At 37.8% G+C, this 26,588-nt stretch overlaps 1 protein-coding gene across 1 annotated transcript in view; it reads right to left on the bottom strand.

The window, feature by feature from the left end:
- Hibch (3-hydroxyisobutyryl-CoA hydrolase) overlaps nucleotides 1–20,487 on the bottom strand; it is a 46,072-nt gene extending 25,585 nt beyond the window's left edge. The window contains exons 1-6 of the mRNA XM_042688314.1: nucleotides 20,381–20,487; nucleotides 13,391–13,433; nucleotides 11,636–11,776; nucleotides 10,555–10,639; nucleotides 8,841–8,921; nucleotides 7,405–7,457 (exon numbers count right to left, since the gene is read on the bottom strand). Of these exons, the coding sequence (XP_042544248.1) occupies nucleotides 7,405–7,457; nucleotides 8,841–8,921; nucleotides 10,555–10,639; nucleotides 11,636–11,776; nucleotides 13,391–13,433; nucleotides 20,381–20,415 (438 nt within the window). The 5' untranslated portion in view covers nucleotides 20,416–20,487. The remainder of the gene's footprint in view (nucleotides 1–7,404; nucleotides 7,458–8,840; nucleotides 8,922–10,554; nucleotides 10,640–11,635; nucleotides 11,777–13,390; nucleotides 13,434–20,380) is intronic.
- Between the last annotated feature and the right edge of the window lie 6,101 nt (nucleotides 20,488–26,588).

The following is a 26,588-nucleotide window of genomic DNA, read 5'->3' as shown; positions in this document are numbered from 1 at the left end:
CTCCCTACTCTTTTTTAAAAATGTATTTTATTGTAAAGATGCTGTACAGAGGGGTTACAGTTACATGAGTAAGGTAATGACTACATTTCTTGATGAACATTGTTTCCCCCTGCTTTGTTTTTCTCCTACTATCCCTTCCCTTTCTCCCCCACTCCTCCCTCCCCAACCCAAGTTGTAAAGTTCATTTCCAACATAGTGTCTTGTGAGTATCATTGTTGCACTGTGTCCTTGTTTCAGTATTTTGTTATTCCCCTTCCCCTCCCCAAATTTAATTAGCTATGAATTCCACAAACAGTACATGATTATCTTACATTTGGAGAAAGTACAACACTGGATAAAAACAAATGAAAAGGAAGTATGTGGCCTATACACTTAGAAATTCCTTTTATATTTCCTCTCACAGCTTCTGCTAGGTTACTAATATCTCAGCTAATGCATTTTTTTCATTTCTTAAAAGAATTTTTAAAGTGACTATTTTTTTAAAGATTTAAAAGATGTGGGATTGGAGTGGGAGAAGTTCAAAAATTTCCCTAAAAAGCTTAACTGAGTTCATAAAATTATTTCATCCCTTCTTTCAGGTTTCATTAATCCCTAGATTCTATTAAATGCTTTTAAGAAAAACCTAAATGTATGCATTATCCTGCCCATGTAATTGTAACCCCTCTGTACAGTATGTTCTCAAATAAAATAAAATTAAATTAAAAAAAAAAAAAAAAACCTAATACTTCATGACAATATAAAGAAAGCTTTCTTATTTTCAATTGTCATTAGCAGTAGCAAAGTCACTTCAAACCAAAGAGTACCAATTCTAACAAACCTTTGCAATACATTAACATATTTTTATCTTAGAGGATTGTTCATTCTTTTCATAATAAAGGACATGTCTCAAGTAACACTCATCAGTAGCTAAATATAATCTGATTGAAAAGCTCCCATTTAATGGCTCACATTCCATGTGGTTGGTCTATGTCCTATAAAACCATTTGGGAACCATACAGGCTCACTGTTTCTATTCCCACTACCATTTCCCAATCAATCACAACATACAGAAAAAAACATACAGAAAGAAAGAGTTTAGCCACAAGCCTAGCTAGCTCCATTTTGTCCCTTTCTAGCTCTATTTGGCCTCTAACTTTTTGCCTTCTGAGTCTTTCTTCTGAGTAACAAAACCAGCAGAACTGATGGGTAAACATCTTTATGACAAGGGACTGAAATCATCCCCAAAGTATGGTGAGACTTGTAGAATATATCACCCCAATATAACTTCCCCAAACCAGAACTAAGACAATAACCAAGTAGTCCACTGGTTTGGCCAAGATGACCTGTGCTAACCTCTAACCCCTAGCTTTGTTTCCTTTGCTATACAACTCAAAATTCCTGTCAGCTCCTTGGAAACAGACCTGGGGTCACTGAACCCCTTTCATCTTCCCAAGGTGATCATTGACTAAAGCTCCTTTCTTGCTCTCCAGCACTGCTCATCTCTTCTGCATGTGGGGATAGGTGGCCAGCTTAGTCTGTTGACAGTCTCAGAGCTGAGCTTTATCCCTGTAACAATCCCCTTCCTAAAACATACTTTCCAACTATTTTCATTATTGATCATGAAAAAAGGGTAAAAATTATTTTCTTCTGCCCTTCTGAGTTTTTAGCTGGGACCTCCATTACAGAAGACAGGTCAATAAAGAGAGAAAATAAGCAGGTGTTACATGGGAGGTATAAATAGGAAAGTTGGACATCTCCAAGAAGCAGCCTAGAACTCTAGTTTATATAGTCTCTTCAACTAAAGAAAGATATAGGGAGATTAGTTATAGGAAGATGTCCAGGAAAAGGATGGAAAACAAGAGTCATGTTTGTTTTACAGGATAAACATTGGTGTCTTCTACACAGGTAGGTATTTCAGGTGATGCAGGCATCCCTCTCCTAGAGGGGGGGAGAGAGAGAGAGAGAGAGAGGTGGGGGGGGTTGAGAGGAGGGAGGGAGGGATGGAGGGAGGGAAGGAGGAAGGGAGGGAGGAAGGAAGGGAGGGGGAGGGAGGAAGGGAGGGAGGGAGGGAGGGAGGGAGGGAGGGAGGGAGGCAGAAAGACAGACAGACAGAGAAAGAGACTCCCTTACAAATACAGATTTTTCTTATGGTGTAACTTTCCTTAGAAAAGGATAACTTGTACAGTTTTCAGAACTTTTCCTGTTCCTACTGTTTCTCAAATAGTCCTATGACAAAGTGATCTATTGGGTGTGTCATATCTTGTTTGTCTACAATCGCAATCCTTCTGTTAGTACCAACTTAAAGGTACTTTGAGAAACACAAAAACAAGTCCACCTTATACCCATAATTTGAGTTGCCTTGGAGGAGTCAATACTGTCTTCTTTATAAAATTTAAAGGTGGGGGGAAAGTTGGAGGAGGGAAACAGCTTTTCTTTAAATCCAGTTCAGTATACATAACTTCAAAAACTGCTTAAGGGCTGGGAAGGTGGCTCAGTGGTAGAGCGCTTGCCTTGCATGCATGAGGCCCTGGGTTCGATTCCTCAGCACCACATAAGCAAAAAGAATAAAAGCTGGAAGTGACACTGTGGCTCAAGTGGTAGAGCGCTAGCCTTGAGCTGAAGAGCTGAGGGACAGCGCCCAGGCCCAGAGTTCAGGTTCCATGACCGGACCCCCCCCCACCCCAAAAGAAAAAACTGCTTAAAGGGAAAGCCAACAAATTTAATTATTTTTTTTCTTGGAAAGAGAATGAAGTATTATTTTAAGTATCTCTCTAGAAACAAATACACTAAAATGTCATAATTTTACATAACTTTGATCAACTATGTAGAGAACCACTTAGTAACATTCATTGTTATTTTACTATATAACAAAATACTGAGTATATATTTGAATTTCAGAAACCTGAAACAATAGAATATAGCCTTCTCCTCCATAAAATGCAGTGTGATGGATAATGAAACAGGAAAATAATGCTGGAGAAAAATACTTTCTACAGGAAAAAAAAAAAAAGTGGTGGGGTAAAAATGAAGTTCTGTAGCGCCATCTTTTGGACTGCTAAAATTGCTACATTAGAAGAAAGAAAATTACTGACCAAAATCAAAACAATCATTATTCATACTTTTTATTAAAGCCTATTTTACCTGTGTTCAGTTTGTTAAATTAGCTGGTTACCAGTCTGTGTCTGTATATTGAGTACCTGTGCAACAAACTATAACAAAACCCAACCTTAATATACTTTAGTAAGCATCTATGTTTCAGCCAATCACAGGAAACCAACTAATTAAGACCATGCCCAAATGATGCAAATTTTACTTTTCCCCTTAGCTCAGTCTACAAAAATTATCTGCTTTTGCTGCCAAGCTGAGCTCATGAATGAGTGCTGTCTGTCCATGAGATTTCTTTGCTCATTCCACTCAAAGCATTGTAAAAAGTATTAATTTGTAGAATTCTGACTAGAAGGGCTGATATAAAGTATACTTTTACTTAGAAAGTTATTCGTGCACTTTTCAGTAAATACAGAAAGAAAACCAGTGGGAAGAAGATTACACTTATTCAGTTCTACTCAAGATATCTGAGATTGCTATGTTCTTGTTGGGTTTCTTTCATGTTTAATTGGGGCCACGTTTTCTTACATGCTATTGGTTATGCTCATTGCTTTTGCTTTCATCTTTTCCTCATTCCTTATATACCCACAAAGCAGTTATACATCAGTACTTCCAGTTATTTCTTTTCCCCTGTTCTGAAGAACTTTCTTCATACAGTATTTTATGTTTATATCTCTTTTCTTGAAGCAGGGCCTCATTACGTAACCCAAGCTTCCACTTCCCAAGTACTGGGATTATAGGCGTGAACCACCATTACTGGCACTCCGGAGCTTTTAATATCCCTAAGTTAGCACTTCCTTGAAAATAGAAGAACAACAAAACCATGGACAGTATCTACCAACTGGAAGACAGGCATTGCCTGCTCTTGATGATGCTTTCTCACTAGACAACTGCTAGTAGAATTTCTTTCCAAATGATGTGCAAGATCTAAGCCAATTCTTGGTACCCAAGAGGCTTCACTGAAGGTGGTTTTACAAGAGTAAGAGGAGAGACTTCTTCCTTTCTAAATAACTAAATCTCTGAAATATTGAGTCAGTAGAATTTTTAGGACTTCACCCACTGATCTTGTACAACCTGTATACCTAAGTCCTATCTCTTGTACATATTTTAGAGGTCATTATCTGAATTTCAGCCCTTCTGAAGTAGGGCTGGTACCAAAGGAATTCTCTGGTCTATCTCTACTAAAAGCACTTTGTAACACCCCTATGTGAAAGGCCTGCTTTATGCCCAGAGAAAACAGAATGGAATGTTAGAGTGGCTGAAAAGAATCTGTACAAACAGGCCTTCCTAAATTGCCTCTAACTTATTACCATTGGATCATATCAATCTTGTCCATCCATTCTTTTACTCAGCCATCTGTTCTGCATTGAAAATAAATATTAAGGGGCTGGGAAGGTGGCTCAGTGGTAGAGCGCTTGCCTTGCATGCCTGAGGCCCTGAGTTCGATTCCTCAGTACCACATAAGCAAAAAGAAAAAAGCTGGAGGTGGCACTGTGGTTCAAGTGGTAGAGCACTAGCCTTGAGCTGAAGAGCTGAGGGACAGCGCCCAGGCCCAGAGTTCAGGCCCCATGACCAGACCCCCCAAAAAAATTTTTTAAAAAAAAAGAAAAGAAATATTAAAGTACAGTTTCATTTAGAAGTTCCTGTGACACTGTATAGCTTTGACAAATAGATGTGTCCCTCTTGACCATCTTCAAGCAGCATCAGCCATGATGGCTGGATCAGAATGGAAGTTACTTTTTCTCCTCCACACCATCCTTCTAGGATCAGCTCAATCCACCAGCCTCACCACGTAGCCCCCTTTCTGACTACTCTCTTCTTTAAAGGATTGTCTTTGTTATACTCAGGATCATCCAATTCACCACTTGTTCTAAAATTATTTCATGTTAGCCAGTTAGATTTCTGTATAATAACAGAGGCAAAGCAAAAATGATTTGTCAGTTGGTTACCTACTTGTAGAAAACTAAAGCTAGATCCTTATATCACCCTGCACCAGAATCAACTCCAAATGGATCAAAGACCTCGGAGTCAAAGCAGACACTCTGAAAACATTACAGGATGGAATAGGAGAAACCCTAGGTCTCCTTGGCTCAGACCAAAATTTTCTTAATAGAGACCCCAAAACACAACAAATCAAAGAAAGGTTGGACAAATGGGATTGCATGAAATTGCAGAGCTTCTGCATGGCAAAGGACATAGCTAGCAAGATCAATAGAAAGCCCACAGATTGGGAGAAGATCTTCACTAGCCATACAATGGATAAGGGTCTCATATCTAAAATATACCTGGAACTCAAAAAATTAAATCCCCCAACTACAAATTCTCAAAGAAACCACTGCCCAATAAATAAGTGCACTAAAAACTTAAAGAGAAACTTCTCTGAAGAGGAAAGAAGGATGGCCAATAGACACATGAAGAAATGCTCAACCTCCCTAGCCATAAAAGAAATGCAAATCAAAACAACATTGAGATTCCACCTCACCCCAGTTAGAATGGCTATAATCAAGAAATCTAATAACAACAGATGCTGGAGGGGATGTGAACAGAACGGAACCTTACTGCATTGTGGGTGGGAGTGTAAAATTGTTCAACCACTTTGGAAAGAAGTATGGAGGTTCCTCAAAAGACTCCACATAGAGCTCCCTATGACCCAGCAATCCCAATTTTGGGCATTTACCCAAATGATCACAAACAAGACCATACTAAAGCTATGAGCACAACTATGTTTACTGCAGCTAGATGAATGTTTACTATGTTTACTATGTAAACTATGTTTACTCAGTAGATGAATGGATCAAGAAAATGTAGTATATATACACAATGGAATTCAATGCCTCCATCAGAAAGAATGACATTGCCCCATTTGTTAGGAAATGGAAAGACTTGGAAAAAATTATATTAAATGAAGTAAGCCAGACCCAAAGAAACATAGGCCCCATGGTTTCCCTTATTTGCAATAACTAGTATATGTCTGAGTCAAGCAGAAAAGGTCAGATAAGCTGATGTTAGGTGAAATGAACCCTAAGACAAGTATTTAAATGTTTTTTTTCTTTTATGTGATTGTTTCTAACATATTTATAAGATGTTTCTATGTTGCTTTGTATGTCCCTCCCCAACGGTATAACCCCTGTTTTCGCTATATTTGATGTTGGTATAATTTGGAGAGAGGAAGGGAAAAAACAAATTATTTAAATAGGGATATAGGTGGACCCATTGCAACAATGAGATGTACAAGTTGTTATTAAAAAAACAACTTTACAACTTTGGCGGGGGAGGGGGGGTGGGACCATATTGGGGAGGGGGGGGAATGGGAAGGGATGGGAAGGGGAAACAAAGGAGGAGGCAACAATGCTTGATAAGAAATGTACTCATTATCTTGCCCATGTAATTGTAACCCCTCTAAACAGTATTTTCACAATAAAAAAAAATGATTTGTCAATGGGCAGAAATACCATTTTAAAGAATTTCATATAAATTAAAAGCACTAACCAAGGCGTGGTGATATATGCCTGTATGATCTCAGAAACCAAAAGGCTCGAGCAGGATCATGAGTACAAGGCCAGTCTAGCTTCATAATAAGTTCAGACCAACCTGGGCTACACAGTAAATTCCTGTCCCAAAATCTTTAAGCATTTCTGGTAAAGTTTTATGTACTAGCTATGATTAGCCAACCATTAAAAGCCTAGAAAAACTTAACATGCCTGTGGACCCAGCAACTCAGGAGATGGACATGAGAAGTATTGTGGTTCAAGGCCAGTCAGACAAAAAGTTACTCTGACATACATCTCAATAAATAAGCCAGGTGTGGTGGTATACACCTGTAACCCAAGCTATTCAGGAGCTGTAGGTAGAAGGATCATGGTCCAAGGCCCACTCCAGAAAAATAACTTGAGATCTCATTTGGAGGGGAAAAAAAAACGCAAAAGAGGATTAGGAGGTATGGCTCAACTGTTGAGTGTCTGCCTAGCAAGTATAGGTCCTGAGTTCAAACCCTAATACCACCTAAAATTTAGAAAAAGAAAAACAAGAACAAAAACAGCTGAGAATATAGACTAGTGGTAGTGTATTGATTCTTAGAATACGCAAGGCCATGAGTTTGATTTCCAAAACAAGAAAAGGTCCTATAGGTAAAGAAAAAGTACAAACACTCTGGCAAGCTACCTAACTTAAAAAATTAAAAAATTATATACTGTAATTGGATTACAATCCAAAATAATTGTTGCAATGGCTTATAGTGTATTATATTCTTCACTTCTGTTTAATAATTTTAGCTTGTTTTGAGCATAACTCACATCAAAGAAAAGAGTAGCATCTACTTACACCTCCCATTGTGATCCCATCAATAAGTGCAACATATGGTTTCTGACAAGAGCCTAAAAGAAATAGAGCTATAATGTTAGTTGTAATATTTAAAATCGTTACCTTTTTGTTTAAAAAACACATTATATAGATCTATTTTACCAAGGAAACTTTTATAAAACATATTAAAATTCATAAATAAATATGTAATTTTAGATGTTAATCTAAGCACAATACAGATTATTTGTTATCATTTAACAACTCAACTTTCAATCGGAAATAAAAGAATGTTTGTTTTAGCTATTGGGAAGTAAATTCTGCCTTAATAAGGCACCAATGTTAATGTACACAATTGGTTTTCTTTTCTTCTTCTTCCCCCTCCCTCCCACTGGAGCCAACACTTTCAGTCCAACATTTTGCTTATTAATTAATAAAGATTGGCACAGTTTTGGATGTAAAGAACAGACAGATGTCCATTCAGTTTGGCTCACTGAGCTTGAGTGGGAAACTTTCCCTGTACCCCAGTCCTACTCGTAACTCATAAAAATTACAGAAAAAGCAATTTCTAATTTTATATCCAATTGCACATCAATGAAGGAAAGTCCCCAGGTGTCAGGAGCACAAAAGAAACTTGAAGCCAATAGTTGAGTGGAAACAATAGTTAAAGATTATGAGCTAACCAATCAGCTAAATGAATAAAATTTCAGTTAGGAGCTCTTCCACTTGCAATGAAAACTAGAAGAACTTCACTGGTTGATTCTAGAACTCAAGAACACAAGCCTTCTGCCCAGGAGAGAAAAAAATCCAAGAAAGTAGATGTTCCATCACTTGATAAACAACCAGACAAAACAAAGCACTCTTAACAAATAGGGAACAAAGTAAAAATACCCTTAACTTGCTACAAGGAGATATGAAACCTTCAAAACTTTGCTTCCATTGAAACCTACAACTTTGACCATAAAAATTTTTTCATTGTGGAGTTCCTTAAGAATTAAGAAATGATTCATTTTACATAGAAAGCTGAGCCCCAAGATTTTGTTTCCCACAAAGCTAGATATATGATCAGAAATCCCTATTTTTTAATTTATTTAACTTTAATTTTTATTGTTATTATAAGGTGATGTACAGAGATGTTACAAGTTACTTAAGTCAGGTAATGAGTACATTTCTTTTTGGACAATGTTACCCATTCTCTCACTTTCTCCCAGCTTTTCGCTCCCATCCCTATCCACAGTTGAATCCCTATTTTAATATTAACTTTATAACAAATAAAAGTAGAGTCTACCAAAATTAAAGTGTAATTCTTCTGGAATAAGCAGTCAGAAAGTTCAACCAATTTTATTTATGCCCAATACATGGTACATAAAAGTTTCAATAAGAGTGCCTATTTTAACCAATCATACCATCCTCCCCATTTCTCCACTGTATTTTTAATGCTCTCAACAGAGTACACCTACCAATAGTATTGTTCAGTAAATATTCTTCTCTGAAGAAATCCTGAGCCAGATTCTGCTTTGTCTTTGCAGCTTCTGAGACTGCTATGGAAGGAAAGAAGGAAACACATTGCAAATCAAAAAAGTGTTTTCTAATCAATATAGTCAAATAGATTAAAAATACCGTGATAAGTACTGGAGTGAAGGTTCTAAAAGGGCTTAACACACTTAAACTGCCCATGTTACAGACATATTACACTTAGACACAGACCAATTGTTAACATTTTAAGGCAAAAATTTTTGTTCGATATACTGGTGTATTATGGTATATATTTCATAATTCCCAAGGTAGGCTATAAGGTAGGCCATAGGTTTCCCCAAAGCTGGTCATATGTTCGAATTTTTCCTGCTGTCTCTTGGAGCTGGTCATGAAGACATTCTCGGCCTCACTTGTCCAGAGCAGATGCCCTCATTTGAGGAGTCCTGTACCAGACCTGGGAGAAGGAATGTTGAACAGAGGCCAAAAGGAATGTGAACGTGCAGGCAGTGGGCTTCCTTCCTCTGTCTATTAGCATTCATCATACCCTTTTCATCCAGTCACATTTCCATGTAGCTATCCATGCTCCACTGCTCATGCAATGAAGGCTCCATAAAAATCCAAAAGGATAGAGTCTGGAGACTTCCACAGGAGATGCCTAAAGGGTAGTTCAGCTAATGGATGCTCCTCACTCCTTTTCCCATGTCTTGCCCTGTGCTCTATGCGTTAATGTCCTATATCCTTTATAATAAATACCCTTATAATAAACCAGTACATTCTCTTGATTTCTACAACCATGCAAGCATACTAACCAAATTCAACAAGTGGCTTATGGGAAGTTGGGTTTATACCCAGTGAGTCAGGAGCATAGGCAAAACAAACTTGGGTCTTAACTATTGGCATCTAAAGTGTAGGGGAAGGGAGCCATGTTGAGAATTGAGCCCTTGATCTTGGGATCTGGACACTACCCCCACCTAGATAGTGTCAGAACTGAATGGAATTATAAGACAATCAACTGTCATCCTCAACAAAATTGCCTGCTTAGTATGTGAGGAATAAATCCCACACATAAAAGTGATCTGTGTAATAAGTAGTAGAAGAAACAAAATTTGGGTCCATTTTTCCTTCTACATTCTCAGACTTACTATGTTCAGATTATATTACTTTGACAAAATTATGTGAGATTCAGATCTAAACTTTACTACATGTACAGTGAAGTCAAAAACAAATCTCTAAACTGTAACCCCTCGTACACTTTCGCAATAAAAAAAAAAAATCTCAGTTCCCCTCATTTTCTAACACTAACAACAAAAGGTTAGGTCTCTATTTTTCTAATTTCTTAATAATTATTATCTTTAATGGTTCTAGAAAATAAGATGAATTATAAACATCCTCAAATATTTACCTTTGTCAGTTCTTTTTTTTTTTTTTTGGTCAGGGGGCTTGAACTGTGTCCTTGAGCTCTTCAGCTCAAGGTGAGTGCTCTACCACTTGAGGCACAGCGACACTTCTGGTTTTCTAGTGCTTTATTGGAGATAAGGGTCTCATGGACTTTCCTGCTCGGGCTGGCTTTGAATTGTGATCCTCAGATCTCAGCCTCCTGAGTAGCTAGGATTATAGGCGGGAGCCACGGGTGCCCTGCCCCTTTGTCAGTTCTTATCAGAAAAAAAAAAATCACTAATATAGGAGAAGAGAATTCACCTCTTACATCACCACCAGCACAGAAAGCCTTTTCTCCAGTCCCCTTTATAATAATCAGAAATGTTTCAGGATCTTGTTCCCATTTCTATTCAAACAGAAGAAGATGGTATGAGCAAACTGTAAACATAAACTCATTAAAGATACATCCATATGTATACATATACATACATGTGTATAGATACATTGATGGTTTTATAAAACATATCTAGAGGAGTGGATCTCATTCATTTCCTTAAACATGGAATGAACTCCATTTTCTCTTCTGAGATAAATTAAGGTGTATTCCATAAAAGGCTCCTGCTTGAGTACTTTGTGATCAGATTTCTTCATGGCATCACAAAATTAGTAAGCCAATTAATATTATTGATTCAATATTAATAATATCCAATTACAGTATATGGTTCCAATTGAGCCCAAGATGAATAAATAAGGGCTTAATGATAGATTACATAAATTTGTAAGTCTGGTGAATAGCACAAAGATTGCTGATAGAGCAATTGTCATAGAGCTCTGTTCTAAGAAAAATATGCACACAACAGAATAAACAACTTATGATGTTGATGAAATATGGAATTGACTTGAACTTGGTAAGGATGACTAATAGACAAGCAGGATGGGGCACTAGGTAGAGCTGAGTAGTAGAGCAATTGTTTAGCATTTGTGAGTCCCTGGGTTTAATCTCCAGCACCACCAAAAAATAAATGAAAAATAAAAATAGAATGAAAGAATCATGAGGCAAGCATTTTGAAAAGAACTGTCTTGAAACCAAAAGGTGACTGTCATGTGCAAGAGATTAAAACCTGCTAACTTACACTCAAAAGTAGAGCCAGGTTCACTGTTTGAAAGGTCAGAGGAACAAAGAGTGGCAGACAGCTACCTAAAAGCTTCTGGAAAGGGCTGTCTCATGAAGAAAGGGCTTCCTATCACCAAGGGCATTCAATGTTATTACACCGGAAGGAACGGAGGACTCAAGAATCAATGGGGTCAGGGTGCATACGCAAGAGAGTTCTGAAATCCCTTCTGATAAAATTCCAGAAACATTACAAAGAATCTAAATAAATGCTCTCCGAAAATGACAAACCTTCAGCTGGGAGTAAATCTGCCGAACCATATTCAGGGACAGCGCATTGAGGAACTTTGGTCTGTTTAGTGTTATCACTCCTGCACAACCTTTCCTTTCCAACAACACTTCTCCCAAGCCTGCCGAGTGTGTAGACATTCTCTGTGCAGATTAAAAATAACCCAAGAAACAAAAACAGTGAAAATATTTCATCACAAGCTCATAGCAAATCTTTCATATTAATAACTAAAGGAATGGATAGCTAGACATATCTCAAAAGTTTTGAAGACTGTAAGTGAACAAATTCTAAAGTAAATTACGCATGCCTTTTGAATTATTTATTTTTATTTCTGAGTGAATCCCCTCATCCCCTAGCGTGGAATTCCCTGGACTATAACATACTCCTAAAATTTTTACTTTATTATTATTATTATTTGAGTTCTGTTATGTGTTTAGAATACAAAGTCAAAGAAAAGTTAACAAGTCTTAAAAAGTGATGTCTGGGCTGGGCTTTGATGTATGTAAAGAAAAAGAAAGACAACAACTACTAGGTAGAAGAAACAGTACATGCTAGGCAAAAAAACAATTGATATTTGATAATGTTAGTGTGTTAAATATGAATGAAATATGGCTAGTGGAGGAAAGGAATAATGGTGGGATAAGCAGGAAAAGCAGTTTGAGGCCAGGTGGTAAAACTTCAGATTTACATGTTACAGAGTTGGGAAGAGATAGATTCCTGAACACTAACTTAGGGGCTTACACTATATACTTAATGTAACATACAGTACTAATATAACACCTATAGGAACAGGAATTAACTAATTTTCTAAGATTCCATTACATACAATCACTAAAGTTCATGGTGCCACCAACCGTAACACCTTTTACTTATTTTTATATATTTATTGTAAAGGTGATGAACAGGGGGTTACAGTTATATAAGGGAGGTAATGAGTGCATTTCTTTTTGAATTTTGTTATCCCCTCCCTCATTTTCTCCTACTTACCCCTCCCCAAGTTATAAAGTCCATTTCCAACAGTGTCTAGAGCAAGTATCATTGTTGTATTAGTTCGTCTTAACACCTTTCTTTATACAAACACAATCCTATAAACCTCACATAGGAACAGTGTGGAAAGTAAAACAGGAAGTTAGGTACACTGGAGAATTATAGCTGGAGGTGCCTACTGGGAGAGTGCTTGCCTAGCATGGACCTGGCTGGCTCAATCCTCCATACTGAAAAAAAAGAACTGAAAAATCACAACTGGAATATGCCAGTTCAAACTAGACAACATACATGTAGCAAAAATCTAATAAAATGCAACAATCCACCTTTTATAAAATCATGTTGCACTTTTAATGCTGAAATTAATTTTTATTAAAATTCATTCTCAGGCAAAAATGTTTGTATTTACCTAGAAGAGTTTCGGGGAAGGATATTTAAAAAAAAGGCTAGCAGGCACTATGGTTCATGAGCCTAACTACTCAATAGGGAGGCTGAAAGAGACTAAATGTCTACATTGTAGACTCATTATGTAAGTCCAAGCAACTCAACTTACCCATGTTCAGTGGTATAACTAAAACTATATTTTAGCTATATAATATTGATACATAAACTTCATAGGAGATAGCAAGTATAACATTACAAAACCAAGAATAATAATGCTCTAAGAGTAAGAAAAACCTGTTAGTCCTGTTTTACCTGACTTCCCTATAATAACAACATGTTAAGTTAAACATTGTAAGTAATAAGGCCAGCAAAGTGAAGTCCAAACTTACCAAATGTTGTAGAATGATACTGGTTCTTTTAAATGAACCAAACCTGAAACACATGTAAAATACAATGAGCATGGTCCCAGGGGCAATCATGTCTCCATTTTCAAACTCTATAATTCTTTTTTTACTTAAGCCCCTTCCAAAAGTTATTACAGCACTGGGGAGGGCATGGCTTAAGTGAGAGAGAGCACAACTGTGTACATAGTCAACACTAAGCCCTGAGTTCAAATCCAGTGCCACCAAAACAATAAGGCATTAGAACAAAATATCTTTAAAGGACTTAACTCTCATTCATTGCTGAAAGACTCAGCAATGAAATGAGAGCCATTTTGGAAGAGTTTGTCAGTTTCTTACAAAATTAAATATATTAATATATTCTTGTCATATAATACAGAAACCTACTTCTTGAGTTTTGCCAAATGAGTTGAAGACCTACATCCACAAGAGAAAACCTGTGAGCCAGGAACCAGTGGCACAAACTTGTAATCTTAGATACTCAGGAGGCTGAGATCTGAGGCTTATGGTTCAAATTTCATGCCCAGGCATGAAATTCTGTGAGACTCATCTCCAATTAACCACCAAAAGCTAGAAATGGAGCTGTGGCTCAAGTGGTAGAGTAAAAAAGCAAAGAAGCTCAGAGATAGCACCCACACCCTGAGTTTAAGCCCCAGAACCACACATGTGCACACACACACACACACCTGCATATGAATTTTTTGCTAACTCCATCCACAATTGCCAAAAGGTATCAGTAACTAAGATGTCAAAACAGAAATGAGCTATCTTCACTCACACACACACAGACACACACATACACAAAACACCTGTATACATGTACAAACATGAGGAAATGTGTGCAAAGCAGAAGTTAATCTGAAAAGACTACCAAATACATGAATTACAATGTCAATATACTGAAGAAGGCAAAATTATAAAGTCAAGAAAAGAGTCACTAGTTGGCAGAGGTTTGGGGAGGAAGCATGGGCAGGTGGAGACAGAACATGTTTAGGACAGTGGGACACATTTGCGTGACATTGAACAAATGAAATTGAGCATGACACATTGCTCAACTTTTCTGTAAACCTTAAAAATGCTCTAATAACTATTCATTTGAAGTGTTTGGTAAGGATGCAATAACATGGGCATTTTCAGACACTGCTAAGAGATCAGTACTAACTTTCTAGTAAGCAGAATGAAAAACAGATTCACAACCTTTAAAAGATTAACTGTGTGTGATGGTATACATCTGCAGTCCCAGATAAACAGGAGCTGAAGCAAGAGGCTCACTTAAGCCCAGGAATTCAAGTCTAGCTTGAACAACATAGCAAGAGACTCTATCTGGATACTGTTTTTTATTTTAATTTTAATTTTTTATTGTAAAGATATTGTACAGAGGAGTTACAGTCACACGAATAAGGTAATGAATACATTTCCTATGGAGTATTGTTACCCTCTCCTTTGTTTTTCCCCTACCATCCCTTCCTTCCCCACCTCCCCAACTCCTCCCTCCCTTGCTCCCCCAAGTTGTAAAGTTCATTCTCAACATAGCATCTCGTACCTCTCATATGATACAATGGGTCAACCTGTATCCTTATTTCAGCATTTTGTTATTTCCTTCTCCTCCCCAAGTTATAAAAATGTATATACAAGATGCAGAACACAGTTATATTAAGTGAAGTAAGCCAGGCCCAAAGAAACATAGGTCCCTTGGTTTTCCTTATTTGCAATAAACTAGTATATGTCTAGGACAAGTAGAAAAGGTCAAAAGCTATGTATATATGACCATATAAGATGATGCTAAGCGAGATGTACCCCAAGATAGAGACACAGAGGTTTTGTCTTTGTTGTTGTTTTTAATGTACTTACAATGTACTATGTGATTTTTTTTTGTTTGTTTCTTTTGTATGTCCTTCCCCCATGGTATAACCTGTTTTCAGGGTATTTGATTCCAGTGCCCTGCATCTTGTATAGACATTTTTCTAATTTGGGGAGGGGAAGGAAAATAACAAAATGCTGAAATAAGGATACATGTTGACCTGTTGTACCTATGAGATGTACAAGACACTATGTTGAAAACCAACTTTACAACTTGGGGTGGGGGGGGAAGAGTTGGGAAGGTGGGGAGGTCGGGAGGGAAAGGATGGTAGAGGTAAAACAAAGGAGGAGGTAACAATACTCCATAGGAAATGTACTGATTACCTTACTCATGTAACTGTAACCCTTCTGCACAGTATCTTTACAATAACATATATATATATATTTTTAAAAGATGCAAGGCACCAGAATCAAATACAGTAACAACAGGGGTTATTCCACACAAAAGAAACAAAATATTACATAGTACATTAAAAACAACAGCAACAAAGAAAAAAACTCTTGTGTCCCAATCCTCAGGTTTATTTCGCTTAGCATCATGTTAGATGATCATATGTATATAGCTTTTGACCTTTTCTGCTTGTCTGGTAAGATTATCATAGATGTATACTAGTTTTTGCAAATAAGGGAAACCATGGAAGAAATGCAAATCAAAACAACATTGAGATTCCACCTCACCCCAGTTAGAATGACTATAATCAAGAAATCTAGTAACAACAGATGCCGGAGGGGATGTGGCCAAAAGAAAACCCCACTGGTGGTGGAAGTGGAAACTTGTTCAACAACTTTGGAAAGCAGTATAGAGGCTCCTCAAAAGACTACTCAGAAAGCTCCACTATGATCCAGCAATCACACTTTTGATTGAGCATTTACTCAAACGATCACAAACAAGGCCATACTAAAGCTACCAGTACAACTATGTTTATCACAGCATTATTCACCATAGCTAAGATATAGAACCAACCCAGATGCTCCTCAATAGATGAATGGAATAAGAAAAGGGTATATATACACAATGGAATTCTATGCCTCCATCAGAAAGAATGACATTGCCCCATTTGTTAGGAAATGAAAAGACTTGGAAAAAAATTTTATTAAGTGAAATAAGCTAGACCCAAAGAAATATATTTTATTAATTTAAAAAAATCTTCCACTTCCATCTAGTAATTTCACAAGCATTTGCAGTTGATTTATACAGATGTTCACAGCAATTATTTATGTGAAAGAAAAAATTCGAAACAAAATATCTAATACAAGCTGATCACTCCTGCAATCCTTAGCTACTTAGGAGGCTGAGATCTAAGGATCATGGTTTGAAGCCAGCCCAATAAACTACCAGATAAATGGAAGTGGTGTTGTGGCTCAAGTGATAGAGCCCTAGCCTTGAGCTGAAGAGCTGGGGAACAGTACCTTTAGTTCAAGCCCCATGACTGACCAAAAATAAAAGTCTAATACAGCAATGTTTTTAAAGGCACACCCATAAAACAGCTACTAAAATGCTTATTTAAATACTTACATCATGTAAAAATAGTTATGACACAACTTACAACAATACCAAAACCACAAGTTACAAAGCAACAGTTTCTAATTTTGTTATTTAAAAATGCTTAGGCTAGGAATACAAAACGTCTAGTGAAACAAGCTAGACTTACAGTTTTTTCAAGAATCTAAATCTTAAACAAAAAAAAAATTTAGTTAACTTAGGTGGAAGACTTCTTTGGGGTGAAAAATGGGGTGGGATAGAAAACATGAGAAAGGCAGAACATGATTAGAAATATTATGTGTGCAAAGGTCACAATGAAACTTATATAAAACATTTGTAAGAAACTTAAAAGGGGAAAGGCTGGGGGAGGAAGGATACGGAAGAGTAATAGAGGAGGATAAATATAAGCCAGAAACATTGTATGCATGCATGCAAATGAACCCTCACTGCTGGAATGCATACTTGAGAAGTTCAAAATGTATGAAAAGAAGTCACAGCAGGGATCAATATCCACAGTAGCATGGCAGGAATTGTGCACATCTGCAGATCCAGATTTTAGCTGATGGAACTAATTTTTTCAAGGCTAGTTTGAGGTCATAAAAAGAACAATAGCCAAAGGCAAAGGAGAAGAAAAAGTGAGTAAGACCATGTTTACCACTTGTAACCACATATTAGATGTTTGAGTTTATACTTTAAAAACTGGAACTTTGGGGAATTTTTGTTTCTTTCCTCTTTGATATATTCTTATTGAATACTACTATAAAAAAGAAGGAAATCAATCACTTGAATCAGTCACACTTTTCATCTCTGGCCTAGTATTTTAAATTTGCTCCACAAGTAAAATATTCTCTCATCCTAACTAATAACTCCTATTACAATCACCCCCCAAGGACTCATAAAAAATTCCAAAGCTCATGTCATATCCAAGACTAATTAAATCAAAGACCAGAGGGTGGGATATAGGCGTAAGTATTTTGTTTTAAGCTCTACACAATGACTACAAAAGGCAGTCATGTTGCCATTAAAAGCAATACTTGATAAAAAGTAAACTAAAGTGACAGATTATAACTTACTAGGGAGTATTCCCCTCCCTCTTCCCTCCCTGGGTGGGGCTTAAAATACGGGCCTGTGCACTGTCCCTGAGCTTTTCCTGTTCAAGGCTAGTGCTCTACCACTTTGAGCCACAGCACCACTTCTGGTTTTCTGTAGTTAATTGGAGATAAAAGTCTCAAGGAGTTTCCTGCTCCAGCTGGCTTTGATCCTCAATTCTCAGATCTCAGCCTCCTAATTAGCTAAGATTACAAGCATTAGCCACTAGCACCCCATCTATTAAGGAGTATTTTAAAATCAAGTTTCCATATATTTTTTGAAAAATCTGAATATGCTTATCCTAATACAGTATTACTAAAAATGATTTTCATCCTGATTCTATTTGTATACATAAGTAAAAACACTATATAACAAATAAAGAAAAGAGCCTGGGGCCTGAAAGAAAAGTAAAAGACCACAGACAAGCTGGAAGTCACATGCATGGACAATCACAGAGGGAGAAGAACCACTCCACTCTCTGCAAAAAAGAAAGAAGCTGCCCTTGGAAATGTAATGGTGGTAAGATTGATGCCTGGGTCTGCAAATGTGGTTTTGTTGTGGTTACTTGGATTTGATTAGTGCAGTGTTTTAAAGCCACAAGCATTCATCTAGCTAACAACACTACATGTTTCCTGACCTCTAAATTTTGGGTTACATCTCCTGGCACAGAAAAATGTAACAGCATTAAAGACTGACCCTCTAATCAACTAAGAAACAACTAAGTCGAAACAGAAGAGAACAGACAGCCAAAAGAGCAAGAACCAAAACAAAGTAGTTAAAGGAGTAGAAAGCTGATGGGCCATGAGGGGAAGAAAATAGTATTATCAACAAGTTAAAGATCAATTCTTTTTAAGAGTTTGACCTCCTCCTTCTCACATCTATACTTTTGCATTAAGACCCTTACAAGAGTTGTTAACCAAATTCATGTTTGTCTAATCATTTATTTAATATCTTCTCTTTCAGATGTCAAGGGCATCTGGAAATCTTATGTAAAGAACAGAAGAAACACATAGTCCAGATAACAGAAATGCCTAAAATGTGCCTTCCAGTAGCTAGAATGAATTAAGTACTGTGGTACTCATGAAGTAAACTGAAGCCAAAAAATCTTCAACTCTAAGCCTTCAAATTTTTATTTAGCTCCACAAGCAGGAGAGTATTCCTGCAAGTATAAAACTTAGTTAATATTAATCTAGCAGTATTGTATAGAACTTACTAAATTGGGAGGCAGTATGTCAGTCAAGCTTCCACAAAATGAACGAGTGATAAATTTGAGAATGCATATAAATTTGTTTGGGAGTATGAGAGAACTTAGCATTGGGAACCCAGAAGTTGGTGAACGTAAAGAGTAACATTTGGATGCATTTGGGTGCACTTACTCTTCAATGGAGACATTCAAATAGTTTTCACCAGCACCAGAGCTTACAGTAAATAAGGCTAGACAACTAAATTGTCCATTATCTTCAGGAAAGTGGGTCTGGGGGCAAAATATAAAAAATAAATTCAAAGGCAAAGCTGGCACTGGAACAGATTAGTAATAGTGATAATAGGAACATATGACAGTGCTAAAGAAACCAAAGAAGACCAGAGTTCAAGCAGAATTGCCCAACAATGCCAGCCATGGAAAGCAGGCCCTTTCCCTCTCTGTCATGGGAATCTCTTTCGTATTTGTGGATTACACTACTGTAGACTGGACGGTCTTGGCCTCACCTCTGTTTTGCTAGGGAAAATCCTATTCCAGGGCTGCCACAGGAAAACCACCTCTAATCAACCCCCCAAGCTAGTCCTGATCTAACATAGTCAATCCGCATCCTGAAAGCTAGGATGGAATAACGAGGAGAAGCATGGAAATGATCGTCTCTTCTATTAGGCTGTTAAAAATCTGTTTCTCAAATAATTTGGTATTACTAACCATGTCAAAAGAAAAAAAGGCAGCAATGAGTGTACGCACTCTCTCCAAGAGCTGGTTAACTGTAAAGTACTAAAAAAGCAAAAAGTGTAAAAAAAAAAAAAAGTATCCACGTCGAACAAAGGTTTGAGAAGCAGGCCAGTGGATACAATGTTGGACTCTTTTGCAACAGTAACTATTAACTTCCCCACAAACTTTTTGTCCCTTCGTGGGAAAACATCAAGCAAACTGTTGAGCCTTTGCACACGGGACAGTCGTCCTTATTTGATCAGGACAAGCGCTGGCTCCAAAGCAAATGCACCCTCACTTTCTGAAAGGATGATGACCCGATTTCCGCGAGGAACACTTTCAAAGGGCTAACATCTGCACACAACTCCCCCAACCCCAAGCCACGTTCAGGGGCCTGCGAACGGCAGCCGCCGGGGTGAAGCTGGAGCCGTCCGACATAACCCAACCATCGAGTCCCATCACCAGCCCCAGACACAGCCGGCAACGCGCGAGTGTGCTCGCTGCGAGTGTGCTCGCAGCCCAGGCAGGGGACTGGCCGGGCGGGCGAGCGGACACCCCGGCCCTTCTCCCAGCTGGGCGAAAGTAGCCAACGGCCCCCGCCGCCGCTCTGCTGGCTTCTTCGCCCACTCACCTCGACAGCAACCTCCACAAGTCTTGCTGCCCCATGCCCACAATATTTGTCTGAGTTAAAGCCGTCGAGAGGGCCGCAGCGAGTCCGTACCCGGCGTCAGCCCCGCCCACTTCCGTGAGACACCGAGAGGTCCTCCAAACCGCTAGAGAGGCCCCGAAGCCAGCTGTTTTGTTTGGTTGTGAGCTGCCAGGGGGCGGGGCAAAATAACCTCTTGAAGAAATGGGTTGAGACTTAGGGGCGTGGTCAGAATCGGAGGCGGGGTGAAAGCCAAAGCAGAGAAGATGCTGAGGCCGGGAGAAAAGAAAAAAAGGAAAAAACAAAAAAAAAAGAGATTGCCCTCTAGAGGCTGTCTTGGGTAAAGACGAATCGGTCATTCAGGTTTGGCCCGCTGCTAATAGGACCAGAGTATTTAGGTAAAGACTTCTCTATTCTAACTAGGATGAAGTGGAATCTCTCAGTGTTATGATTGGCATTTCTTTTATGGCCAGAGATGTTGAGCATTCTCCATGTGTCTATTGGCCAGTCTTACTTCTTCTGAGAAGTCTCTCTTTAAGTCTTCAGCCTATTTACTAACTAGGTTGTTGTTTCGTTGAGGATTTCTGTTTTTTTGGGTAAGGGGAAAGAATGAGTAATTTTTTTTAGCCCTTAGTCGAATGTATAGCTAGTAAAGATCTCCCATTCTGTGGGCTTTCTATTTATCTTGCTAGCTGTGTCCTAACAACATTGAGATTCTACCTCGCCCCAGTCAGACTGGCCATTATCAAGAAAACTAATAATAACAGATGCTGGTGGGGATGTGGCCAAAAGGAAACACTACTACACTGTTGGTGGGAATGTGAACTAGTTCAACCACTCTGGAAAGCAGTATGGAGGTTCCTCAAAAGACTAAAACGTACAACTTCTTTATGACTCAGTAATCCCACTCCTGAGCATTTATCCAATTGACCACAAGCCAGGCCACGCTAAAGCCAGTAGCACAACCATGTTCATTGAAGCATTGTATCCCATAGCCAAGTTAGGGATGCAATCCAGAAATACCTCAGTGGATGAATGGATCAAGAAAATGTGCTATATATACACAATGGAATTCTACTCTTAAATCAGAAAGCATGATATTGCCCCATTTGGAAGGAAATGGAAATAAGCATTTGGCAATAAACTATTAAGTGAAGTAAGCCAGACCCAAAGAAACAGGTTGCATTGCTTCCTTCATTTGTAATAATTAGAACATGCCTATAAATCTATAAGTAAATACAATGGATGGTAAGGGACAAAAAAATTACACTTGGACATGATAAACAAGACATGGACATGATAGGATTTGATAAACATTCACACAGTGAGACAAAAAGAAGATATTCTTAGGATCACAAGGGCTCAATAGCTATGTGCATATGATTATATAAAGTAATGCTTATTGAAATGGAAATACTTTGTTTTCCCCCTTTTGTTGCTGTTTTTTATTTCTGTGCTTTTTGTCTTGTATGTAAGTTTATTTGATTGGAGGCACAGGAAGCATAGAAATGGGGGGACAAAGGGTGAACAAATATAGCAGTGATACTCACTAGACACTATGTTGAGAGTGAACTATGTAACTTAGGGGGAGGAGGGGAAAACTGGGAGAAAAAAAAGAAGTGACACTGTTCAAAAAGAAATATACTCCTTGCCTGGCTTACCTGTAAATCCCTCTGTACATCACATTTACAATAAAAATCAATTTAAAAAAAAGACTTTTCTAGAATTTTAATAACCTTTAAATAAAAATAAAAGCCAGACACTAATTGCTCATGCTTTTAATCCTAGCTATGTAGGAGGATGAGACATTGGTTTGAGGTCAGCCAGGGAGGAAAAGTTTGTGAGACTCCATCTCAAATATACCAGCCAAAAAATGACTGAAGGAGTGGAACAAGTAGTTATCCACCTGCCTAGCAAGCAAACACCAGGCTCTCACTTCAGATCCCACTATAAAAAAGAAAAGAACAATAAAATTTAATATTCTTTGAAACTCAAGCAGATGGAATACAGTTGATAACAAATAAATTATCAATATAGTTTGTTCCTAATCCAACATAGCTGAAATCTTTTACATTGATATTGGGACATTTCCAGTTTACTTGGCAAGTTACAGATCCTTCTTCCCGGTGACAAAAAGAATAAGTGATAGATATGATCTCACCAGCTAAACTAAACATTACAGTTAACAGCATAGGCAGTTAAAAACAGTTTAACAACAGTTAAAAGCATAGACACATTAAGCAAAAAAAAGCTTATTAAGTCAAGATTTAACTACGCCATTAGGATCCACTGTAGAGTTGTTTCCAGATCCACCCAAAGGTCAAAAGAACAGTAAACATTCATCATGAAGGAAGTATTGACTTAGTATCAGAAATAAGGCAACAGGTGAAGAGTTTTAGAAAGTTTTTCAGAGCTAGGGTTAGAACTCAAGCCCTCCTTCAGACTAGATAAACACTACCAGTGAGCCACACTTTCTACCCTAATAATAACCCCAAAAAATTAGCAGCTTAAAATAACAAACATTTATTATCTCATTCAGATTCTGAGGTTCAGGAATCAGGGAAAGGCTTAGCTTGGTGTTTGTAGTTCTCAGTTTCTCATGTTAGCTGGGATTGTAGATGTTAGAATGCTCACTGGAGGAAGGAGGATCCTTTACCAAACTTTTGATTCTTGGTAGCTTTCTAACCATCTGGGCTCTTTCATATGGCTGCTCACAAGTAGAAGCTTCCTTCCTCTAGAGTAAGATATCCTAGAAAGAGAACCACCTAGATAAAAGACAAAGTGTGGTTTATAATCAAAAGCAATACAGAGGTGCCTCCCAGTAATGCTTCTCCTGGGCATTTAGCCAATGGACCACAAACCAGGCCACACGAGAGCCACCAGCACAACCATGTTCATTGCAGCATTGTAGATAGCTAAGATACGGAATCAATCCAGATGCCCCTCTGTAGATGAATGGACCAAGAAAATGAGGTATACAACCAAACGTTCTATGCTTGTCTAACATTCATGAAGCCTTGGGCTCGATTCCTCACTACCACATAAACAGAAAAAGCCAGAAGTGGTGCTGTGGTTCACGTGGTAGAATGCTAGCCATAAGCAAAAGAACTCAGGGACAGCACCCAGGCCCTGAGTTCAAGCCCCAGGACTGGCAAAAATAAAATAAAATAATAAAATAAATAAACAAAGAAGAAAATGTGGTATATATACACAATGGAATTCTATGCTTCCATCAGAAAGAAGGACATTGCCCCATTCATAAGGAAATAGAAAGACTTGGAAAAAATTACACTAAGCTAAGCAAGCCAAACCCAAAGAAACTTAGGCTGTATGGCTTCCCTCATTTGTAATAACTAGAATATGTCTAGGATATTCTCAGCAAAGGAACACAAAGCAAGTGAAATAAGTTTTCCTGAAGAGATAAGTTCAGTGAGTAAGCATCAGGTGTCCATATGATTGTTAATACATCGATAAACTTTCTGAACTGGTTAGTAGTCACTGACTTCAAGGAGCTCCTAAGAGGCACTGGTGAAGAACACTTTGATATAGCTATATACAAATAGAGACCCATCCCCCTGAATCCACAGATGTCTAGATTCTTTGAGGGAGATGCTACTTCATGGTGGTAATGCTTGCACACTGGGAGACCTGTGTCTAAAACCTATGAGGCTCTTTTTCCCTTTTTTAGGACAGCCTGCAGGCTGCTACACACCAGAGTTGACCTCAAAGCAAGCATGGTACCGTAGTTTCCCATTATTTCAAAGATAAATTATTTCTGACTTTTATGTTTGTTCTAATCATTTGGGAAGTCCAAATAAACAGGCTGTACCATATACATTATGATGGAGTTACTGAAATGATCATCGAGAACAAAACTGGAGGACTCCCCTCCATCTCCCTGTCTCCTTGACTGCGTGGATTCTCAATCAAACGTGTGGGCTGTTTGCTTTATCTAATTATGGACAAGCTGATAGGATCTAAAGGCTATGCCAGATGTTGGACCCTGGAGGTTGCATGGTACTATGGAAACCTCTCATAAGGCTACTTGTCAAATAGTGTACATATGCTTCCCCTCCCAGCAAGTTATGAAATAATGCATACAGCATGACACTATTTATATTTTAAAATCTTTCAAGAAAAAAAGAAGTATGTCAGCACACAACAGCGATGTACTATTCACAATAGCCAAGTTATGAAATTATCAGATGAATGAATAAAGAAAAATGTAGCACATATACCTAATTCAGTATTATTCAACAGTGAAAAAAAGAATGAAAGTATGTTATTTGCAGGGGGCGGGGAATGAATGCAGCAAAAACCATAATGTTAAGTAAAATAAGCCAGACTAAGAAAGCTAAATACCTCTTTTTTTGTTATATGAGAAATCCAGACCTAGCAAAAAGAACATGAATATTAAAAGGAGAATAATTTGGTGGTAGGGAGCCGTGAGGAGGGAGTGCACATGATCAAGGTACATTATATGCACACATGAAAATATTATAATGAAACCCATTGTACATTTTTTTAAGACCGAGCTGGGTGCTGGTGGTTCAAGCCTGCAATCCTAGCAACTCAGGAAGCTGAGACCTGAAGATTACAGTTCAAAGTCAGGCCTGGCAGGAAAGTTCGTGGGACTTTTATCTACAATAAATTACCAAAAAGAAATTACATAAATAAAAGAAAGCCAGGAGTGGAGCTGTGGCTCAAGTGAAAGAGCACTAGCCTGGAGCAAAACAGCTCAGAGATAGTGTATGGGCCCCGAGTTTAAGCCCTAGGACTGGCATTAACAAAAAGCAATAGAGAGTGTAAAAATGATCAAATATTGTATGTATGTGTTGAAATGTAACACTGAAACCTCTTTATACAATTAGTATATGTCAAGCAGAATAACTTTTTCTTAAGTTTTTTCTTTGCTGTATTCACTTCATTTCTAGTGAGTCCATGAGGTGAATCTAATACACCCAAGGATATGGAAAGGTTTGTGTTCTAGTCCCTCCAAAACAGATATATTAGATAAAATCTTAATATATGGTTTGATTTTTAGCAGATAGCATGCGAAATTATCCTAATTAAAATACATGCATAATACATCCGCAGCATTTTAAAGAACTTGCATGGTATTTTCATAGTCTATGCATGGACTTTACCACATAGTAATTGTACAAGGTTATTTTTAATAACTTGCATGTAATACAATGCCAGTTTAATTCCATTATTAAAAAGTGTTTGTATAATGTAGATATAATTTTAAGAATTTTAGTTTAAAATTAATATTTAAAATTACCACTAATATGCCTGCAAATAAATAAGGGAATTTACTTATAAATTTTGAAATTTTGGCAAGTCTTACATTGAACTGGGCGAATAAGGTCCTTTGTAATAATTATTGTGTTAAAGTCTGCTGTATTTCCCCAGACTTATTTCTACCTAAGAATACATGGCAATGGTAATATGTGAACATAAAATACCTAACATGTTTTTAGATTATATGTATGTTTCCCTCTGATAAACATTAGATGCCTGAATATTTGATTTTTTTTTTCATTTTGGTGTTACCAGGGTTTGAACTTAGGAATTTTCTTACTATCACTTGAGCCACTCATCCATCTTTTTGCTCTGATTATTGTTGAGATAGGGTTCTCACTTTTGGGCCAGGGCAGACATGGACCACAATCTTTCTTTTTACACTTCCTGCCCTAGCTGAGATGACGTATACATGTCGCTACATCTAGATTATCCGATCGAGATGGAGTCTCATGAACTTTGTGTCCAGACTGACCTAGAAATTTGATCCTCCAATCTGTCTCCTGAGTACTAAGATGACATGTGACCACTATTACCTAGCTATTGGTTAAGATGGAGTCTCATGAATTTTTTGTCCAACCTAGCCTCAAAAAAACAATGTTCTTGATTTCCACCTAATATATCAGATGTGAACCACTGGTACCCAGACCAGTGTCTCTTTTATTGTTCTACTATTTGGTATTTGGGAGGCTTCTGCTATTCACAATGGTATCATTTCTTCCCCCTTGGAAGATAAAAAAATAGGTAAAGAAAGAGAAAACAGTAAATATTGATAAGTTGTATCCTGATATTCAGCTACCGTGTTCAAAAATCCTCCATTGTAGTTCCTGCCTCCAAATCCTAAATTAACAAAAAGTTTTAAATGACATTGCACAATACTAGTGGTAAA

The sequence above is a fragment of the Dipodomys spectabilis genome, unplaced genomic scaffold (assembly GCF_019054845.1).
Source record: "Dipodomys spectabilis isolate Male_0828 unplaced genomic scaffold, ASM1905484v1 ptg000115l, whole genome shotgun sequence".
NCBI lineage: Eukaryota > Metazoa > Chordata > Mammalia > Rodentia > Heteromyidae > Dipodomys > Dipodomys spectabilis.
The sequence above is the reverse complement of the archived record's forward strand: the minus strand, read 5'-3'. Positions and strand labels throughout refer to the sequence as shown.